We start from the raw sequence: 17,734 nt of genomic DNA on the forward strand, positions 1-17,734 counted from the left end.
AATATATTCTTGCTTTAGCTTTCCGACACCCTCAACCAGTTTTGGAAATTCATTACAAAATGTTGCTCCACTGTTACCTTGTGTTACTACTAACTTTCTATATAAATGCATGAGCAGAGATATTTGCTGGTTCTCAAGATGTACAGAGTTGCATTACTTCTTCTGCCTTTGTGTCCAAGATTTGTGGTGATCTGGTCCTTGACGTTGAGGTGTCTCTCTCCTGGTCCCTGCAATTTTAACCTTGAATTTAGATTTCTTTAGGTCAGTCCAAGAGCTCCTCTAAGAAAATAAATCCAGTCCATGTCTCATGTTTAACCTCCTACACAAAATCATTGTCTTCCAGTTCTGCAGACCACAACTGGAGATCTTTTACTTTGCTTAGGAAATGTTCAACTTCAATTTCTTCATTATTTTGATTTTCTGTATTCTGCAATTGCTGCAAACTTGTTCCAGCTGTCTTCTTTTAATCTATGTTTGATTTTGCAAAATTGCTTACAATATTGTCTTGCCACAAAGCATTTAGCTCCCTTTATTTCAGAGCAGGATGGTCAGTAATGGCACCATATTGGGCCCACTTAAAACGGTTGACACACACACTCACACACACACAATCATCTCGGAGTTAATGCTTTGGACTTCTATGGACTAAGTAGTTTTTAAAAAAGTGACCAAAAATACATATTTAAAATGGGCATAGGCATCACTTGATCCATTCAGGTTAGCGAAGCTTCATGAAACAAATGTTGAATACACAAGAGACTTCTACACTTCTTTTTCTATAAACTTTATTTGCTGAGGACCACAACCATTCCCTTTGCTTCCACAAAGAAGCCCTTTCGAGCCCAGTTTTTACAGAATCCCTACAGAGTGGAGACAGGCTATTTGGCCCAACAAGTCCACACAACCCCTCTGAACAGCATCCCACAGAGATCCATTCCCATACTCTAACCCTGTAACCTTGCATTTCCCATGTCTAATCCACCTAACTTACAAGCCTGGACACTGTGGAAGTTTAGCATGGCCAATCTATCTAGCCTGCACATCTTTGGACTGTGGGAAGAAACCCACGCAGACACAGGGAGAATGTGCAAACTCCACACAGTCACCCGAGGGTGGAATTGAACCCGGGTTCCTGGTGCTGTGAGGCAGCAGTGCTAGCCACTGAGCCACCATGCCACGTTAGCTTTTCCTTTGAGAAACATCCACGTTTATTTTATGTTTTTACCCGACTATCGCACTAGACACTATTTTGTTCTTTTTAATTCTACATAAATTTTTGCAAAGGTCTTGGTTTCCCCATTACATCATCCATCCCCAGTGCAATATCAACTTTTTGAGCAAAGCTGCAAGATCTACCACCTTCAGCCTTTTTTCCCTCTGCTCCCTAGATTTCCTCAATATCTGTAAACAGGAATAATAAGTACCCCCAGTTCTTTTAACGAGGGTACTGCAATTGTTAAATCAAGAGATTGGAATTGTCGAGTTTAAGAGCATAATCAGTTAGGTGTCTTCAAATACATTGGGCAGCATGGTGACTCAGTGGTTAGCACTGCTGCCTCACAGCACCAGGAACCCAGGTTCAATCCCAGCTTCGGGCGACTGTGTGCGTGGAATTTGCACATTCTCCCCGTGTCTGCGTGGGTTTCCTCCCACAGTCCAAAGAAGTGTAGGGTAGGTGGATTGGCCATGGAAAATTGCTTATAGTGTTGAGGGATACGTAGATTAGGTGGGTTATGGGGCAAGAGTCTGGATGGGACACTCAGTCGGTGTGGACTTGTTGGGATGAGGGACATGTTTCCACATTGTAGGGATTCTGATATTATTACTACAAAAAGCAGGAAAAGATATTTTGTTCTGAAACTTCCGATCAATCTTGACTTTTCCTTCAAGTGAAGGAATGCATTTCCAGAGGTGCATCATCTTATGCTCCAATCAGAGACATCTGTCAGTTTTCAGAACCACTGAGATTGAAATCTTTGCCATTAATTTTAATCGGCAGGCCTTTCAAGCATCTTGAGTTGCATTTCCAAGGGGGCATCTTGACAAAGTAAACTTTTAATCTAATTTTTATCTTACTGAATACAGGGCAAATAAATAGTTTCACAATTCCAAGTCTTTTCGCTACAGATTCATTTTAACTATTCACTCTTAGTTCAATTTTTTCATATTTAGGAATTTTAGTGAGAATGAAAATTCAGTATATATTCAGACATTAAAATATGAAAATTATATGCGATAAATATTTACTGCGGGCCAGATTTCACTGTAAAATGATGGCAACATGTTCACTATTATTGAAGTGTAGATCAGACATGAACTTCCTCCAATCGGAGATGTGTAGTTCAGGAAGTTGCTGTCAGAGTTGCCTTGATCCTTAAGAAGCTGCAGTTTACACTAATATCGTGAATCAGAGACTCAGCACTGAAATGGGTTGACCTGCATGGTACTACTACACACATTATATTCCCACTACTTCACATGGAAAACAAGCTAAGTCAATGTTTTCAGTTTAAGTAAAATTTTTAATGCAGCGAGTCTTAGTTACTTCCAAAACTCCATCTGGAATATGAACTTTGAGATGCACAACACATTATTTGCTTTTAATAAGGAAATAAGTTTTATTTGCTTTAGATAACCTCTCTGTTTGAATGCAATCTTTCCTTCTTTATTTTACATTCTGTACCTGATTTGACATTGAATTATATGCTGATACATTTCCTAATGGTGACTCTGAAAATTGGTCTGAAAGCAAAACAGTCTGATTAACAGCAAACATTGTTGCTTATGTAGCTGAAGTCCAAAATCATACTATACCAGGTCATATTCCAACAGGTTTATTGAAATCACAAGCTTTCGGAGCATAACCCTTTCATCAGGAGCAGCGAGAGAGGAGGACGCAAACAGTTTATAGGCAGAGAGATCAAAAGGATCACACAACTGGTGTGTGTGGAGTGAACAAACTGCCACCTGTTGAATCTTTAATCATTCATACATTCCTGCATTCTGGAAATTGCAGAAGCAGGATTTGGAGAACTGTTAGTTTCGATTGATTAAGATGCAAATTCCACAATCTGTTTCAAGTCACTGCCCCGAGATAATTAAAGGTTTCATCAGTGCCTCCCCAACTTGCCAAACTTCAAACAGGCAGAGTGAGAAGAATATAAAATAGGTGACATCTCAGGTCAGACACTGAATTATAGGTGTGAGGCCTTGTCCAGAGTCAGTCTCAGAGTTTTAAACTGAAATCAGGCTGGTATTGTTCCAAAAGCAGGAACTCTGTTTGTGTACTCTTCTCTCACTGCACCTGATGAAGGGGCTGTGCTCTGAAAGCTTGTGATTTCAAATAAACATGTTGGACTATAACCTGGTGTCGTGTGATTTTTGACTTTATCCACCCCAGTCCAACACCGGCATGTCCACATATCATGGCTTGTGTAGCTCACACAGGTGGTAGCTTCCCTGCGGAGGGCGCCATGCCAAAGCTATTCTCAAATTACAATAAGTTTCACCGCAAGATCCCAAGAAACTGAAATTACAAGTCCAACAAATGGCTGGAGTAATTTGTTTGTTGCCAAGAGAAAAATTCAGCCCCATATTTAAAATTACTAATGACAGATAAAAAGGTATGTTGACTGTTAAATTTCTCTCTTCAGTCTCATCTCCCATCAACTGTTTGTCACTGGTGATTAAATTCTGTTACGCTGTGACTGTTTCTCATTTCTTCACAAGTAATTTGCAAACAAAATAGGATAAATTTAGTGTTTCTGGTCAGTCCTGCCTCTATGATGGATCCATTAATGAAAAGATGGATTGGAAAAGGACGTGTACACACAAAAATGCCTTTCACATTTGCCTATAACAAAATAGCAATTAAACAGCACACATATGGGTCAGAGATAGTAAGAACTTCAGACGCTGGAGTCAGAGATAGTATGGAGCTGGAGGAACACAGCAGGCCAGGCAGCATCAGAGGAGCAGGAAAGTTAATGTTTTGGGTCAGGACCCTTCTTCAGAAATACAGTTCAGTCACTGTTACATCACTGTTTCTTAGTTCAGGAAGTTCAGTAATGAAACAGAAACATTCAACACTAGTGATTCAGTAACGAAACTTCTACTTTCTTTCGGCTCCCTTTAATGTGTATTACCGGATTTTGAATTAATGGGAACGAACTGCATTTCATGGACTAAAAGACTTGAAACACATTAAAAAAAAAGCTGTTGTTGGCAAAAAAAAAATTCTAACTCATGTTAAGGTATAACAGGAGGCCAATATTTGGAAACGCAGTGAAACAAAATATGCAGCTTTGATTTTTGCATCTTATTTCAGTTCACCAACATAACTACAGGAGGAGAATAAATTCTAAAATGTTTAGTAAGAGGTTGCAGAAAATAAAATGATTTAAAGTCAAGGAAGCAGTGTTTCCACAGACGAGCATACAGCTTTGATAATTGATCATAGACTGACAGCAGGAACAGTGACTGGTTTCCTTCCAAAACTGCAAAATATTGTAGCTTACCTGTCAATATGAAGAACTCTCTGGCCAATTCGAGAACAGGCAGCTGCAATAATGGACTCTTGCAGACCTGCAACAGAAAAAAATTTAAAAGGTATTCCATTGCTCAAATATAGAGCACAAAAGCTGGATATATTCCTGTGAATGCTCTAGACTTAAAGTAATCTGTCAAATTTAAGTTGTACTCAACTTACAACCTACTTCTTTTTTCTGCAGAGGGGTTGGAAGGACTGAACAAATTGTTGAAACTCATTTCAGTTGACGATCATTCAAATAGCAAAGCACAAGATGGGACAGCAGCACAGCACTACTCTGAGTCTGGAAGGGTCCCACAAAGCAGCAAATGTAAAACTACTTTTCAAAAGGAAAAAAGAAAGAAAGAGTGATGAAAAACAAAATCCTACTTTGTCTTACAAATAGAGAAGATGTTGGAATATATTATTAAGGAAGTGGCAACACAGCATTTGGAAAACCATATGATTAGGTAGAGTCACCAATGACGTTAAGTGGGGTAACCCAAAACAACATGAATCTGCCTCTCACTTCACAACTGTCTTATCCACTTATACTTTCAGCATTACAAGCTTCCCTGTATGACAAACTGGACCTTTTCCAAAAGGAAGAAGATACAATGTAGGAAGGTTTGGCCTTTTAGTATTTCCATCGCACAGCATTGAAGATACTGGGCCATTCCGCATTCATAATAGACTCATGACATTTCTTTCCACTGAAAGCGAACGACACTTAAACATCCTCTTTAATACAGACATCTTCACTACCCTGCATCGCATCAAGTTTATTTGCATTAATCACTCAACTTTTTCAATCTGAATTGTTAAATGAAAAGGGTGAATAAAATTGCTCAAGATAAAACATATGGGATAAATACAAACATAATGATGGATTACAAGACAAATCAGATTTAGAGGTCAACACAATGTCAAATATTGCAAGCTGCAGGTTGAAAGTTGAACTTATCTTGCTCAAGATCCATTTTTACTCTCATTACAATCAAAATCCAAGGGGATGACAATAACAGCTGGAGTTACTGAACTTTTTGTTTATTGTAGTTCACTTCCTTTACTGTGTTTACTTCAAATGGGCTAGGACATTAGTTAAAGAGTTCAACAGGAGGTCTTTTGAATTCTCTGTAGACAACATCAAACAAATGAGAGACTCATGATCTTATGCAACAAAGTAAGTGCTTTGAGAGCTACTATGCTTGTTAATACTGAGCAGTCTAAAGCTGTGCTGCTGCTGATGGGATTCAAACTGATTCTTGGCTGTCAACATTTTCTACTGTCCAGGTCTGACCTATTGGCACATTGTAAGACACCCACCTTCAGCTACGCCTAGTTGTTCAGCAATGGAAATGGGATCAACATTGTGAAAACAGATCAAATGTTTTTTGGACAACAACCTTCGCAGTTTAACGCCTCTTTCTCACCCTCAGCATGATTTACTATATTCTATAATTTTACATATCTGGTCAAGAAACATATTTGACTTAGCATGCCCCTTTTCTAAAAAGTCAGAAGTTAGATGCATGATTTAGTCTGTGTTTGCTGCTAGATATTCTTAGAAATAAACGAACAGGGTAGTAATGAAATAGGCTGGGAAGCAAATCCCCTGACAGAATACCTTAAAGGTTAGTGCCTGTCTCAAGTATTCACAGTTAACCCTAAAGACAGTTCTCCTGTCTTAAAATTAATGTTGCTAAATTACAGTTTTGTCTCATTGAAACAAATAATGCCAATTCAAAATCCAGTCTTGTAATTGTACCGAGACCCAAGCATAATTAAAATGAGACTGCATTTAATGAAATTATTCAACATATGAGAGAACCATTGCCATAACTACGATCAAGAGTAAAATGTATTGTTACTTTTAAACTATGCTAATTTGCTCATACAAACTTGGTCACATTGCTCAATTTGCATTCCATTCACCAGTTCAAAGCGAGTACATTCTCAACCCAGCTTCATATCTGCTGACACAGTCTTGCATAATTAGAAAACTAACAGGCACTGCAGGGGAAAAAAAAAAGTTTCAGAATCACATGAAATACAAATCTAGTCTTACCTTAATGGTTTGACAATCATTGGTGAAACCTACAAGTGTACAACTTTACTGGGTATTTTGATCAATTATTAATAAAAACTCAACTACCTTTCTGAAATTGGATGTTTACAAGTAATTCTGTTGTATACATCGAGTATGTGCATTGACATGCATTAATAAAAATTAGAAGTATGCTAATTTGAAACAGACATTCTCCTCATGAGAAACATTCACATTTACACTTGGGTTTATACAGCTCAAACCACCTGGATTACAGAAAGGAAGAGTAAGATTTGAGTGAAGCTGCTGCCCACTGCTGAGATTAAACACAAAATACAAAATAACCAGATATGAAGACAGAAGAAAATCAGTGATTATGTGGAAATATGGTTTAGTTGAGCACCCATCTTAAGTTTGCTCTTAAAAAAAATCCATGTAACCTGTCAGTGATTATCCAGTCACTTTTCCATCTGTAATTCCACAGCAATATCTGTAACCTACATGTGTTCTGGAATCTAAGTCAAGACCAAAACATTAATCATAAACCCAGATACTTTTGGACACCTGCACTTCCCAAACTCTCAATATTTAAAGAAAACAGGCAGAATATTTCTTAACTACCTAAGTGAATAATATTACACTTATTTACACAAAATTCCATCTGCCAGGTTCTAGAAGTCCAAGTCCTCTTGACGCCTCCTTTTCAAAAGAAAAAAAAACAACTTACATTTCCAGCCAGTTTGGCATCAACAAATTTGGAAATATTACTCTTGGTCTTCCACTCAAATTACATACTTAATTTGTGTAGATTATGAACAGCTGTGGATCTATCACTGGTTCTTTCAGTATCCATTAGAAACAACCTGCAATCCCGAGACTGATCCGCTCATTCCAACTCTCCGCTTTCTATCAACTTACTCTCTAACTGTACTAATTCACACCCAATGCCATGTACTTGAAATTTTATTTACTAACCCTTTTGGCACCTTATATATTAAAAAAAAACTGAACATTCAAATACACTGCATTCACTTGATCTCCTCTATGAGATGTTACAACTAACATCTTCCAAAATGTCCAACAGGTTTGTCAAATATCATTTCCCTTTCGTAACTTTGCCCAATTTTGCTATTCTTTAAGGGTTCGGTTATTGCAGCCTTGAGTAGATTCTAATAGTTTCCCTACTACGGATGTCAAGCTAACTGGTCTGGATTTCTCCACATCCCCTCCATTCTTAAAATAATGGGATTACATCTGCCACCTTCCAGTCAGTAGAAGGATTTTCAGAATCTGTTGAATTAAGAGAGATAACCACTCATCTGATCCAGGAGACTTCTCATCTCTCAATTTAACAATTTCCTCATATACTACTTTTTACTAATACTATTTTCTTTCAGCTCTTCAGTTACACAAGTCCCTTGCTTACCTGGTATTTGTGACTGACTGTATATATGTCTTTATGGAAGAAGGTACAGACAAAGTTTACTATCTGCACTATTTCCCTGTTTTCCACAAATTCTCCTGTCCCCAAATACAATGGGTCCAACTTTATCTCTGCACACACATATTGAAGCTATTACAGTCTGCCTTTATGTTCTCTGCTAACGTGCATTCATATTGTCTTTGCCCCATCAAATTCTTGGCCTTGCTTTGCAATCCTCGCAAACGTCAAGCTTACCACTATTTCTTGTATTCTTATAAGATACTTCCATTGATCTACTGCAATCTTTAGCTGGATTTTGTTAACAACGGTTGATTCACCTATCCCTTTGGCATCTATGTCTTAAAGGAATGCTTAAAATTTTGTAGACATTGTAGTCAGTTCTTCAAATACTAGCCATTGCCTTTCCACCATCAATTTTTTTTTTATAAACTGTATTTTCCCCAATCCACTCTAGCCAGTTATGTTTTACTCAACTCTGTATTCCCTCTCATGTTCCCACCTTCCTGCCAATCTAGTTTAAACCCTCCCCAACAGTACAAGCAATCTTCCTGCAAAGAGGTCAGCCCCGGTCCTGCCAAGATGCAATCAGATTACAGAAACCTGGTTTCAGGGCCACTTCTTTCCTACTCAAGTCATTAATATTGGCATGGATCACAACGTCTGGTAGTTCACTCTCCCCCAGAAGAAATTCTTGCAGCTAGTTTGTGACATCCTTGACTCTGGCATCAGGGAAGCAGTATAGCATCCTGAAATCACATTTATGCCACAGAAGTGACTTTCTGTTCGCCTAAAGAATTCCTCATCAGGACTGCTCTTCCATTCCTCAACCAGAGCCGAGTTACTAATGGCACCACTTACATGGCTCTGACAGCACTCCTTTGAAGAACTATTACCCTAATCAGTATCCAAAGTATAAAATCAATTTGCAAGCAAGATCATTTCATGGGACTCCTGTACTACCTTCCTGGCTCTATGGACTACCTGGCAATCACTCATTCTCTTTCTGCCTATAAACCCCTAAGCTGCACTGTGACCACCTTCATGAACACGACATCAACGTAGTCCTGTTTCACAGGTGCAGAATACTGACTCTATTCGCTGCTCCAGCTGAAACCTGGAGTTGAAGCTTGCAAAGGTGGTGACACTTCCTGCTGATGTGTTCATCTTGGGCACAGTCTATAACTTCCCACATATCTATTGACAGTAAATTCTACTCAGCTGAGTTGATTTGCCTTAGTTTAACTGTAATGACTATTATTTACAAGTAGAACAACTTATAAGTTGCTCAAAACAGCTGTTTCTGCTGCAAAGTAAGAGGAAGATCCTTCTCACTCAAACACAGACTTATGTTTTAAAATGGTTTAGTTTTGCACGTTAAACATAACAAAGTACATTTACTTATTACTTTGAAATCAGAGCTGCAAATTGGTGTCCACAAAGTGAACAAGCTGAGAAGTCATTGCTTTTATACCAGTTATGATAAACTTAAAAACTCTATATTCGTGAAAACATATTTGTTCTTGGTATAGGTTTTTCAATTAATTAGGATGAATAAACTTAGAGTCTTATAATTAAAGTTAAGTGCACCCCAAAATTCTTTCTTACTGCTCTAGAAAACCAACCTAATATACAAAGCCTGCAATTGGATACAGATAAAGCAAGTGAGCAAATATTTGGCAGATGGCGTTAAACATGGGGAAATGTGAAGTTGCCCACGAAAGTGGAAAGCATGAACGAGTAGATGCAAGTAGAGAGACTGCAGTTCAGATGGGTCTGATGTCCTTGCACAGTACAGTGGGAAGGCAAAGTGAGTGTTGCGTGGGTGGGGGTTGCAGACAAGTAGGGAAGTTTTGTTTAAACTGTATGAGGCAACTGTGGTCTCAAAGGAGGAATATTGCTTGCATTGGAGGCTGTACCACAAAAGCTCCCTAAGAGATTGTCTTATGTGGAAAGCTTGAGCAGATTAGGTCTACTCAAAAGTTTGGAACCATGAGAATTGATTTTATTGAAGTTTACAATTCAGAGGAAGGTTAAGAAGGTAGATGCTAAGAGGATATTTCCCTCAGGGAAAAAGAATTTCTTCTCTTTGAGAATCATTAATCTTTGCAATTCTCTATCACAAACTACAGTGGATTATTGGGCAACTGAATGCATCCTAACCAAAGATGAACAATTTTTTGATTTGCAAAGGAATCAAGGTTACAGGACACAAGGAGAAAGCAACTTGAGGACACAATCTGATCAGTCATGATATTATTGATTAGCAAAGCAGGCTCGAGGGGCTGAATAGCCTACTAGTGCTCTTATTTCTTACTTTCTGTACTTTGTCCCATACTGGCTGTTACCTATCGCTCCCAATTCCAGGCCTCATACTTGTTCATTTAAATCCCTTTCCGGCTTGAAAATGTCTCATCTCTACTATAGCTTCCTCAAGCTATATACAATTTCCCATGAATCTTGTACCCTTGAACATATCCTTATTTCCCCCCAACACCCCACGTTACCTCATTATTGCTAACTGTTATTAGGGTTCTAGACCCCAAACTCTAGTTCGCTCCCTTAAAGCAACGCACTTCTCTACTTCCTCAATTCCCTCAAGTCTTTTCCTACCAGCCACCTCTTCGATAAAACATTCACATTTAAAACCTGGTGCTTTTATTAGAAATCTTAAAATAGAACATGAAAGGAAATTAAACAATCCAAGACCCTCAATATACATCGTTCCCCATTTCAAACAAATGCAAACAGGACTCAAGTATGGCTTCTATTTGCCACTTTCTTCAATTATGATTGTGAAACTCATTATGACTTTAATCCATGGAAATATTATTTACGCAAAAAACTAATCTAAAATTATATACAGATAATTCTACAAAATGAATTGCAAGTTAAAGTTGAAACCCATTTAGAACAGAAAATTATACTTGGAGAAATAATGGAAAATTAGGCTATTTTTGAAGCCAGTAGAGAGCCAAAACTCTACCACTAAAACCATTATTACAAAAGGAAATTTCAGAAATAGTATACAATAGTTGGAAAAGATTTGTTTACATTCTCAAATCTAATTAAATACCTTCTTCAAAGTAAAAGCATTACTCCATGTTTTCCTGCAGCTTTTCAGAATATTTACAATACACCTCATTTCTAAATCACCAGGAGATAAAATTAGAATGCAAAAGTGCATAGAAATTATTGCCTAATTTAAGACTGATTATATGAAGTAAACCCCCTACTTCAGCCTTTAAAATTTGCAAATAAAACATGATTAATCAAATATCATTTTTGTTTTAAATTGAAAAATATTCAGGAATATACAAAAAGTAGCACCCTTTCAGTTCCTTGATCTTGTTCTATCATTCCTGTCAAGAATGACTGATAGGTACCCCAACTTAATTTAGCTGTCTTTGCCTCCTAAATTTTCAGTACTATTACCTTACAACTTGTTGGAAACTTCAATAGATTTCAGCAATAGCAGCTTTTTTTAAATGTATATGCGTGCATGTTGTGCACACGTGTGATGAGAAAGACTTGAAGATTTCCACGACCCTTTGTTCAGTTAAAACAACCAAATTGAAAGAAATACTTACCTGTATCTAGGTTACCAAATTTCTTCTTCATTTTAAATTAAATTTGTTCAATTTCTTTTCAACCGTCTAAATTTAGACTATAGCCTAAGTTGTGGCACAATGGTAGCACTCTACTCTGGGCCAGACAGTCCAGGGTCAAGTTTCACCTGCTCCAGGGGGGCTTCAAAACATGTCTGAACAGGTCGATCAAAAATATCTACAACTTAGGCTTAGCGTTTCAGGTCCAGTGACCCTTCCTCAGAATTTCGGGTTAAATGTTAACTCCGATTTCTCTTCATAGATGCTGCCAGGCCTGCTGAGCTTTCCCAGCAACTTCTGTTTTTGTTCCCGATTTACAGCATCTGCAGTTCTTTCAGTTTTTACAACTTAGACTAATGCAACTTCTCATAAGTTACACAGGCATGCCTAGGGATCATTCTGATATTCACTATCAACAAATTGAAAAATACCAAGGCGAGAAGCATATGGCAGCCACATATTGTATTTATTCCCGGGCTAGGGAGCATGGGCAGAAAGCGTATTTTGAGTATTTGAGCCAGGTTAACTGACAACATTCAACTGAAGACTATCCTCAAGTGACACGATTTCCTTCGGTTTACTTTTACAATAAAAAATAGAAAGTGAATTATAAAAAAAATGAATTTTAAAAGCTATTTCAATTCAAGATTTATATTCAAACTACTGTGAAGTTTAATTCTATTCAAACTTTGGAAAGACAATTCTTAGGCAACCACTTGTGGTTTGTAAGCACCACTGCCTTCAGTATAGTGGAAAATCTTGAATTAATTAGATTTTCACATTGCATAATGTAGACCAAAATTAAAAATCATTGGAGGCTAGGTAAAATTCCAAAGTGTTATACAAGACTCTCATTAATGCTGACCAGAAATCAGCATGCACAAGGTATGTTAATGGAAAAAAAAACAGGAATTACAATCAAGTTTGAAGTTGTAGCGATTTTGTGTCTCATGGAGATACAATATTGGGAGAGTTACTCACTTTCATAACTATCAAAGATCAGTTTTGTAACCTGGTTTGGAGTTAAGAATAACAATTCTCTGTATTTAATAACAACTTTCCACCAGGCTATCTGCTTCTCTACTTCAGAAAGTTTTATAATCTTGAGAACACACTCTCAGAGCCACATATACAGTATTTTTGATATTCTATCAGAATACAAATAAATTAAATTTCCATTTAAAGTTTACCAGGCTTCTTCTGGTGATTGCAATTAATCTGTTTTCAGCATTTTGAAAAGAACGGAAACTTCTACAATACAATTGTTTCACCAAATTACCTTTCCAATAAAGCTAATAGGTAATAAAGGTTACAATCAAAAAAACTATTCTTACAGCGACCCAATTCATACAGTACATAAGGCCATAAGATATGGAAACAGAATTTGGCCATTTGACCCATCAGGTCTGCTCTGCCATTCAATCATAACTGATGTTTCTCAACCCCGTTCGCCCGCCTTCTTCCTGTAACCTTTGATCACCTTACGAATCAAGAATCTATCTTAAAAAAAAACTCAATGACTAGGCCTACATAGCCTTGCGTGGCAATGAGTTCCATTGATTCACCACCCTCTGGCTGAAGAATTTCCTCATCTCAGTTCGAAACGGTCATCCCTTCACACTGAGGCTATGCCCTTGGGTCCTAGCCTCTCCTACTTGTGGGAATATCTTCTCCACATCCAGTCTATCCAGGTCTCTTAGTATTCTCTAAGTTTCAATCAGATCGCACCCCCCACACTCCCATCCTTCTAAACTCCTTCGAGTACAGACCCCAAGACCTCCCTCAACCACTCCTCATCAGACAAGCCCTTCATCCCCTGGATAATTTTTACTATCTTCCTCTGGATCCCCTCCAATATCAGCACATCCTTCCTTAGATACGGGGTCCAAAACTGCTCACAATATTCCAAATGCAGATTGACTAGAGCCTGATATTACCTCTGCAGCACATTCCTGCTCTTGTATTCTAGCCCTCTCCAAACTGAATGCTAACAGTGCATTTGCCTTCTCTATGTGCCAAATGAATCTGCACGCTAATCTTAAGACAATCATGAGCTGGGCTTCCTCAGTCTCTTTGTGCTTCAGATTTCTGAAGCCTTTCCTCATTTAGAAAATAGTCTACACCGCTATTCTTCTGATCAAAGCGCATAACCTCACATTTTCTCATACTGTATTCAACTTGTTTTGGTGAACAGTTGTGTTTCAACCAGACTGCATCATTTTGTACCTAAACCTGCTATTAATTCCCAAGATACTATAATAATGAGACAAAACCACCATGCACAAAATTGGTCCTCATTGGTCTTCTCCCTCCATCTCACCCTCCAGCTAGGTCTTGTGTGCAAGACGTATTTTGCCCTGGTCTCAAGCCTGATTGCAAAAGAGGGGAGGAAAAGGCGCTCCACAATCAACTTTGTCTTGCTACAGTGATTGCTCGGTTGCCTACACAGCCAAAACATTTTCAAACCATGCAAAATTCACATTCTTGAGTAAGGGGGAAGATACAACCTCTTACAAATCTTTTTCTGAGGCAGCAACCCACAAATCTATTCCAAAAAGGTACAGGTGATGCACAGAATAATTTCTATGTGATAATAACTGTCAATGAGAATGTTTCATGGATAAAACTGCTTCAAACCTGCACCATAGCACGAAGTTTTAACTCGTACACAAACAATCCCTTATGTGGAATTGGACAGCTTAATTTCCTCCAGTTTCTAAATACATGCCGTGAACCAATCACTTGAGATTGTGAACTCAAAAGCTTCAAAGGCAATTATGGAGCAAAGAATCTGGGCAGGATGTTTCCTTTCTCCTCCTCGAATTGTTAGTCAATGAGATAATTCTGCATTGACCCGAGTGTCCACTCAAGTCAGCACTCTGATTAGCTAATCAGCGACTTCCTTGGACATGCCCATGAAGGAAGTTGTACTCAAGCTGCACTGTGGTCAATGATGCATTCCTGGCAGTGGCAGAGGCAGAGGCTCCAACAACTGTGCGCGCGCAATTCTTAACTCCAAGATCCCAACATTTTCCAACTGTTGAGAACTAAACCATTTTTCCCCACTCAGTATGTCCACCTCACCCCTCAGTCTGGAGTTTCTCCAATTTTTACACGTTAAAAATGGGGTCAGCATAGGAGAAAGTTGGAAGGACTACACTAGACTTTCGCTAAACTCATTCTCCTAAAAAGTTAAATACCAAATGAATTTTGATGTAACATCTGCTGTTGTTACAAAGATCTCAGGAGGGTGGGAAAGGCGAGTGACATAATACATTTAGGCGCCAGATTTCACACTCTGACTTCCCAGCATCCTTCTGCATAACACTCCTCAGGACAACTCACTTAAATGTCACGCGTTCTTCTCACTTCAGATATCTCTTTACATCCTCATCTAGCCTATACACCTTCCACTGTCTTTTGTCACCCTACAGTCTTCTCACATGCATGCTCAACAGTCACCCTCCACAAATGCTGCCTTTCCCTCCTCTCCACACAAGTTGCTTCTAACACATTCTGCAAAGCAAAAAAAGAAAAACTGGAGGGAGCAGAGACCAGAGATGAGGGCAAAGGGATGCCTTCCACTAACTGGACGATCACTGACAATTACATATCCACCTATCCCACTGGGAAGGAGACCCTCATTCCGGAGGGCTGTAGATGTCACCAATGGCTTGCCTTAAAAACCTGAGCATATTGGATACTGGTGCTCATAAATTTGATATTCTGTCTGTACACTGTGTTGCGTTTGTCAGATCTATGCTCAGAACAGGAATATACACTTCAGAAGAAGGCACTGATGCCAGTATTTGGATGTTGCTAATGCTGATTCTCTTGCTACTCAGAGGGGAAATGTTGAGATGTATAACCTGCTTCCATGCCATGGTTAAATCTGGCGACAAGGAACAGTAGTTGAAAGAGAGGAGCAGCTGCTATGGTGTAACTATATTATAAGCAAATGCGGTTCTTAGTTTATTAACCGTTCAATTGAAAAGGATCAGTAAAACATATTTTGGTTTGTGCTGCAAAATTTAAAATGTTGACAAGTATATCTTCTATTAATATTGTCTAACCACCTGTCTGCAAACTCATTCAAATTTATGAAGTTTGGCATTCCAACATCACGATTAGCTAGATTCTGAAAACAAAACATTTAAATTCAAAGTACAGAAGTAGGATCTCATCCACCTTCAGAAACCTTGCGAGGTAGAAAAGTTTGAGTAAAAGTTATATTAGATCAGTCTTGCACATTATTTTTGCAGCTAATAAGGGGATCAACGGCAGGAAAGAGACAGTTTGAAGACCAAACAGAAGGCTTCTTAGATTTGGCTGCCGAGAAATATATCACGTGATGATCTCCATGATATGCAAGTCATGCTCCTCACATACAGACCCCTGCTAGTCACTGCAGTAATGCATGCAACAGCAGGCAACTTGCACACGGTAATCTTCACAAATACTGCAAGGAAAATAGAACAGCAAACAGGGATTGCAGGGATATTGGAGAGACCACATCTGGAGTGGTGTGCAAACTTTTACTTTCAACTTATCAAGTGACAAAGGAAGCTGAAAAGGGCCCGTGTTCCTTCTAATTTCATTTTTCTCTATGTGAATCACTTGAGGTCTTTGCAGGGGAGCGACGTTAGGAACCCAAAGTCAATGCTGCTATCCACAATGGCACACTGATCTTCATGCACAGACCCCCAAAGCAGGCACACGCAGCCAATTGGGAACTGGAGGAGACTAACGGTTGTTTGTACATTTGGATAACAATAAGTTGTTTGTACATTTTCAATGTGGTTAGCAAAATTAGTCCATTTTTTCACATGCTTTGGGGAAGGAGTGGACAATGATTTTGAGCTCCAAATGACCCTACACAAGGTTCAGCAGTACACTGAATATTTACAACTGACAAAGTGGTTTTGTTTCGGACTGGGGGCAGTGTAGATCAAGCAGGTTCCCATCTGTTCAGTAGATTACCTCCACTTTTGAGCTAAGACCCAGTATCGAACGGAAGAAAATGAACATAGCAGTGCAACGGTTGACCTCAGTTTTCATGAGAAAGTAAATTTAGATACTATATATTAGTTCCAAATCATTTATTATAGGGTGTAATGAATGAGGTCCGCTTCATAATACACCCCACAAGACAACATCTGCCCCTTGAATCAAGATCAAAGCAAAATCCTGGAACCTGTGGACTACTTTGGGTATCTTGGGAGTCTCATCTTGATATAGGCAGACATTTAGGTGACTTTAAACACAGAAAGCAAAATCTATCACCTCCAACGTGCCAGCACAGCGTTCGGCTAACTGGCAGACATACTATTTGAGAGCCAGGAGTTGAACTTTGAAACTATAGTAATTGTTTCTAAGTAGCAATGATCCCAGTTCTCCTAAATGCTTTAGAGACTTTATTGCAGGCACCTCAAAGCACTGGGGAACTAACACCAGCAACTGATTGTTAAGATCCTCCAAACCAGGCAGCAAAAAAAAAAAACAAAAAAAAAACCACAGTGCAAGATCAGGAACTTCTCCCAAGTGAATTCGCACAGAAGCAAAGAACTGATCACTCAAAACCAACTGTACTGAGGAGTATGCCTGCCACCAGTCTCCCAAGAAAATTGTTTTACTCAATTAGTTGCATCAAAACACTCCCAAGAAACAATGGAAATGCCCTCAAAAACATCCCTAAAGATGTCAAACATACATGCCAACTCATACAACTGATTTGTGACCAACCAAGAGTGTTATTCACAAAAGCAACAGACACATGGAAAGATTTTGGAACATGCAGAGGCAAAATCAAGCCTTTGAAGGGAACGTACAAACCTCCAAAATACCCATCTGCACAACCGTTCAAGTTCCATCTGTGCCAAATGTGGCAGAGTCCACAGATAGTGCAAAGAACTTATCAGCCATCTGTGAACCCACCAAACTGGAGCACCCTCAACAATAAAAAACATTAATTGCTCATAAAACACAGCACATCTGCCACCAGAGATAGTAAGAACTGCAGATGCTGGAGAATCTGAGATAATAAGATGTAGAGCTGGATGAACACAGCAGGCCAAGCAGCATCAGAGGAGCAGGAAAGCTGATGTTTTGGG

At 38.8% G+C, this 17,734-nt stretch overlaps 1 protein-coding gene across 1 annotated transcript in view; it reads right to left on the reverse strand.

The window, feature by feature from the left end:
- Positions 1-17,734, reverse strand: part of chm (CHM Rab escort protein) — an 86,611-nt gene that overhangs the window by 67,821 nt on the left and 1,056 nt on the right. The window contains exon 2 of the mRNA XM_048605157.1: positions 4,518-4,584. Coding sequence (XP_048461114.1) covers positions 4,518-4,584 — 67 coding nt within the window. The remainder of the gene's footprint in view (positions 1-4,517; positions 4,585-17,734) is intronic.

This window comes from Rhincodon typus, chromosome 14, assembly GCF_021869965.1.
Source record: "Rhincodon typus isolate 14 chromosome 14, sRhiTyp1.1, whole genome shotgun sequence".
In the NCBI taxonomy this organism is placed as follows: Eukaryota; Metazoa; Chordata; class Chondrichthyes; order Orectolobiformes; family Rhincodontidae; genus Rhincodon; species Rhincodon typus.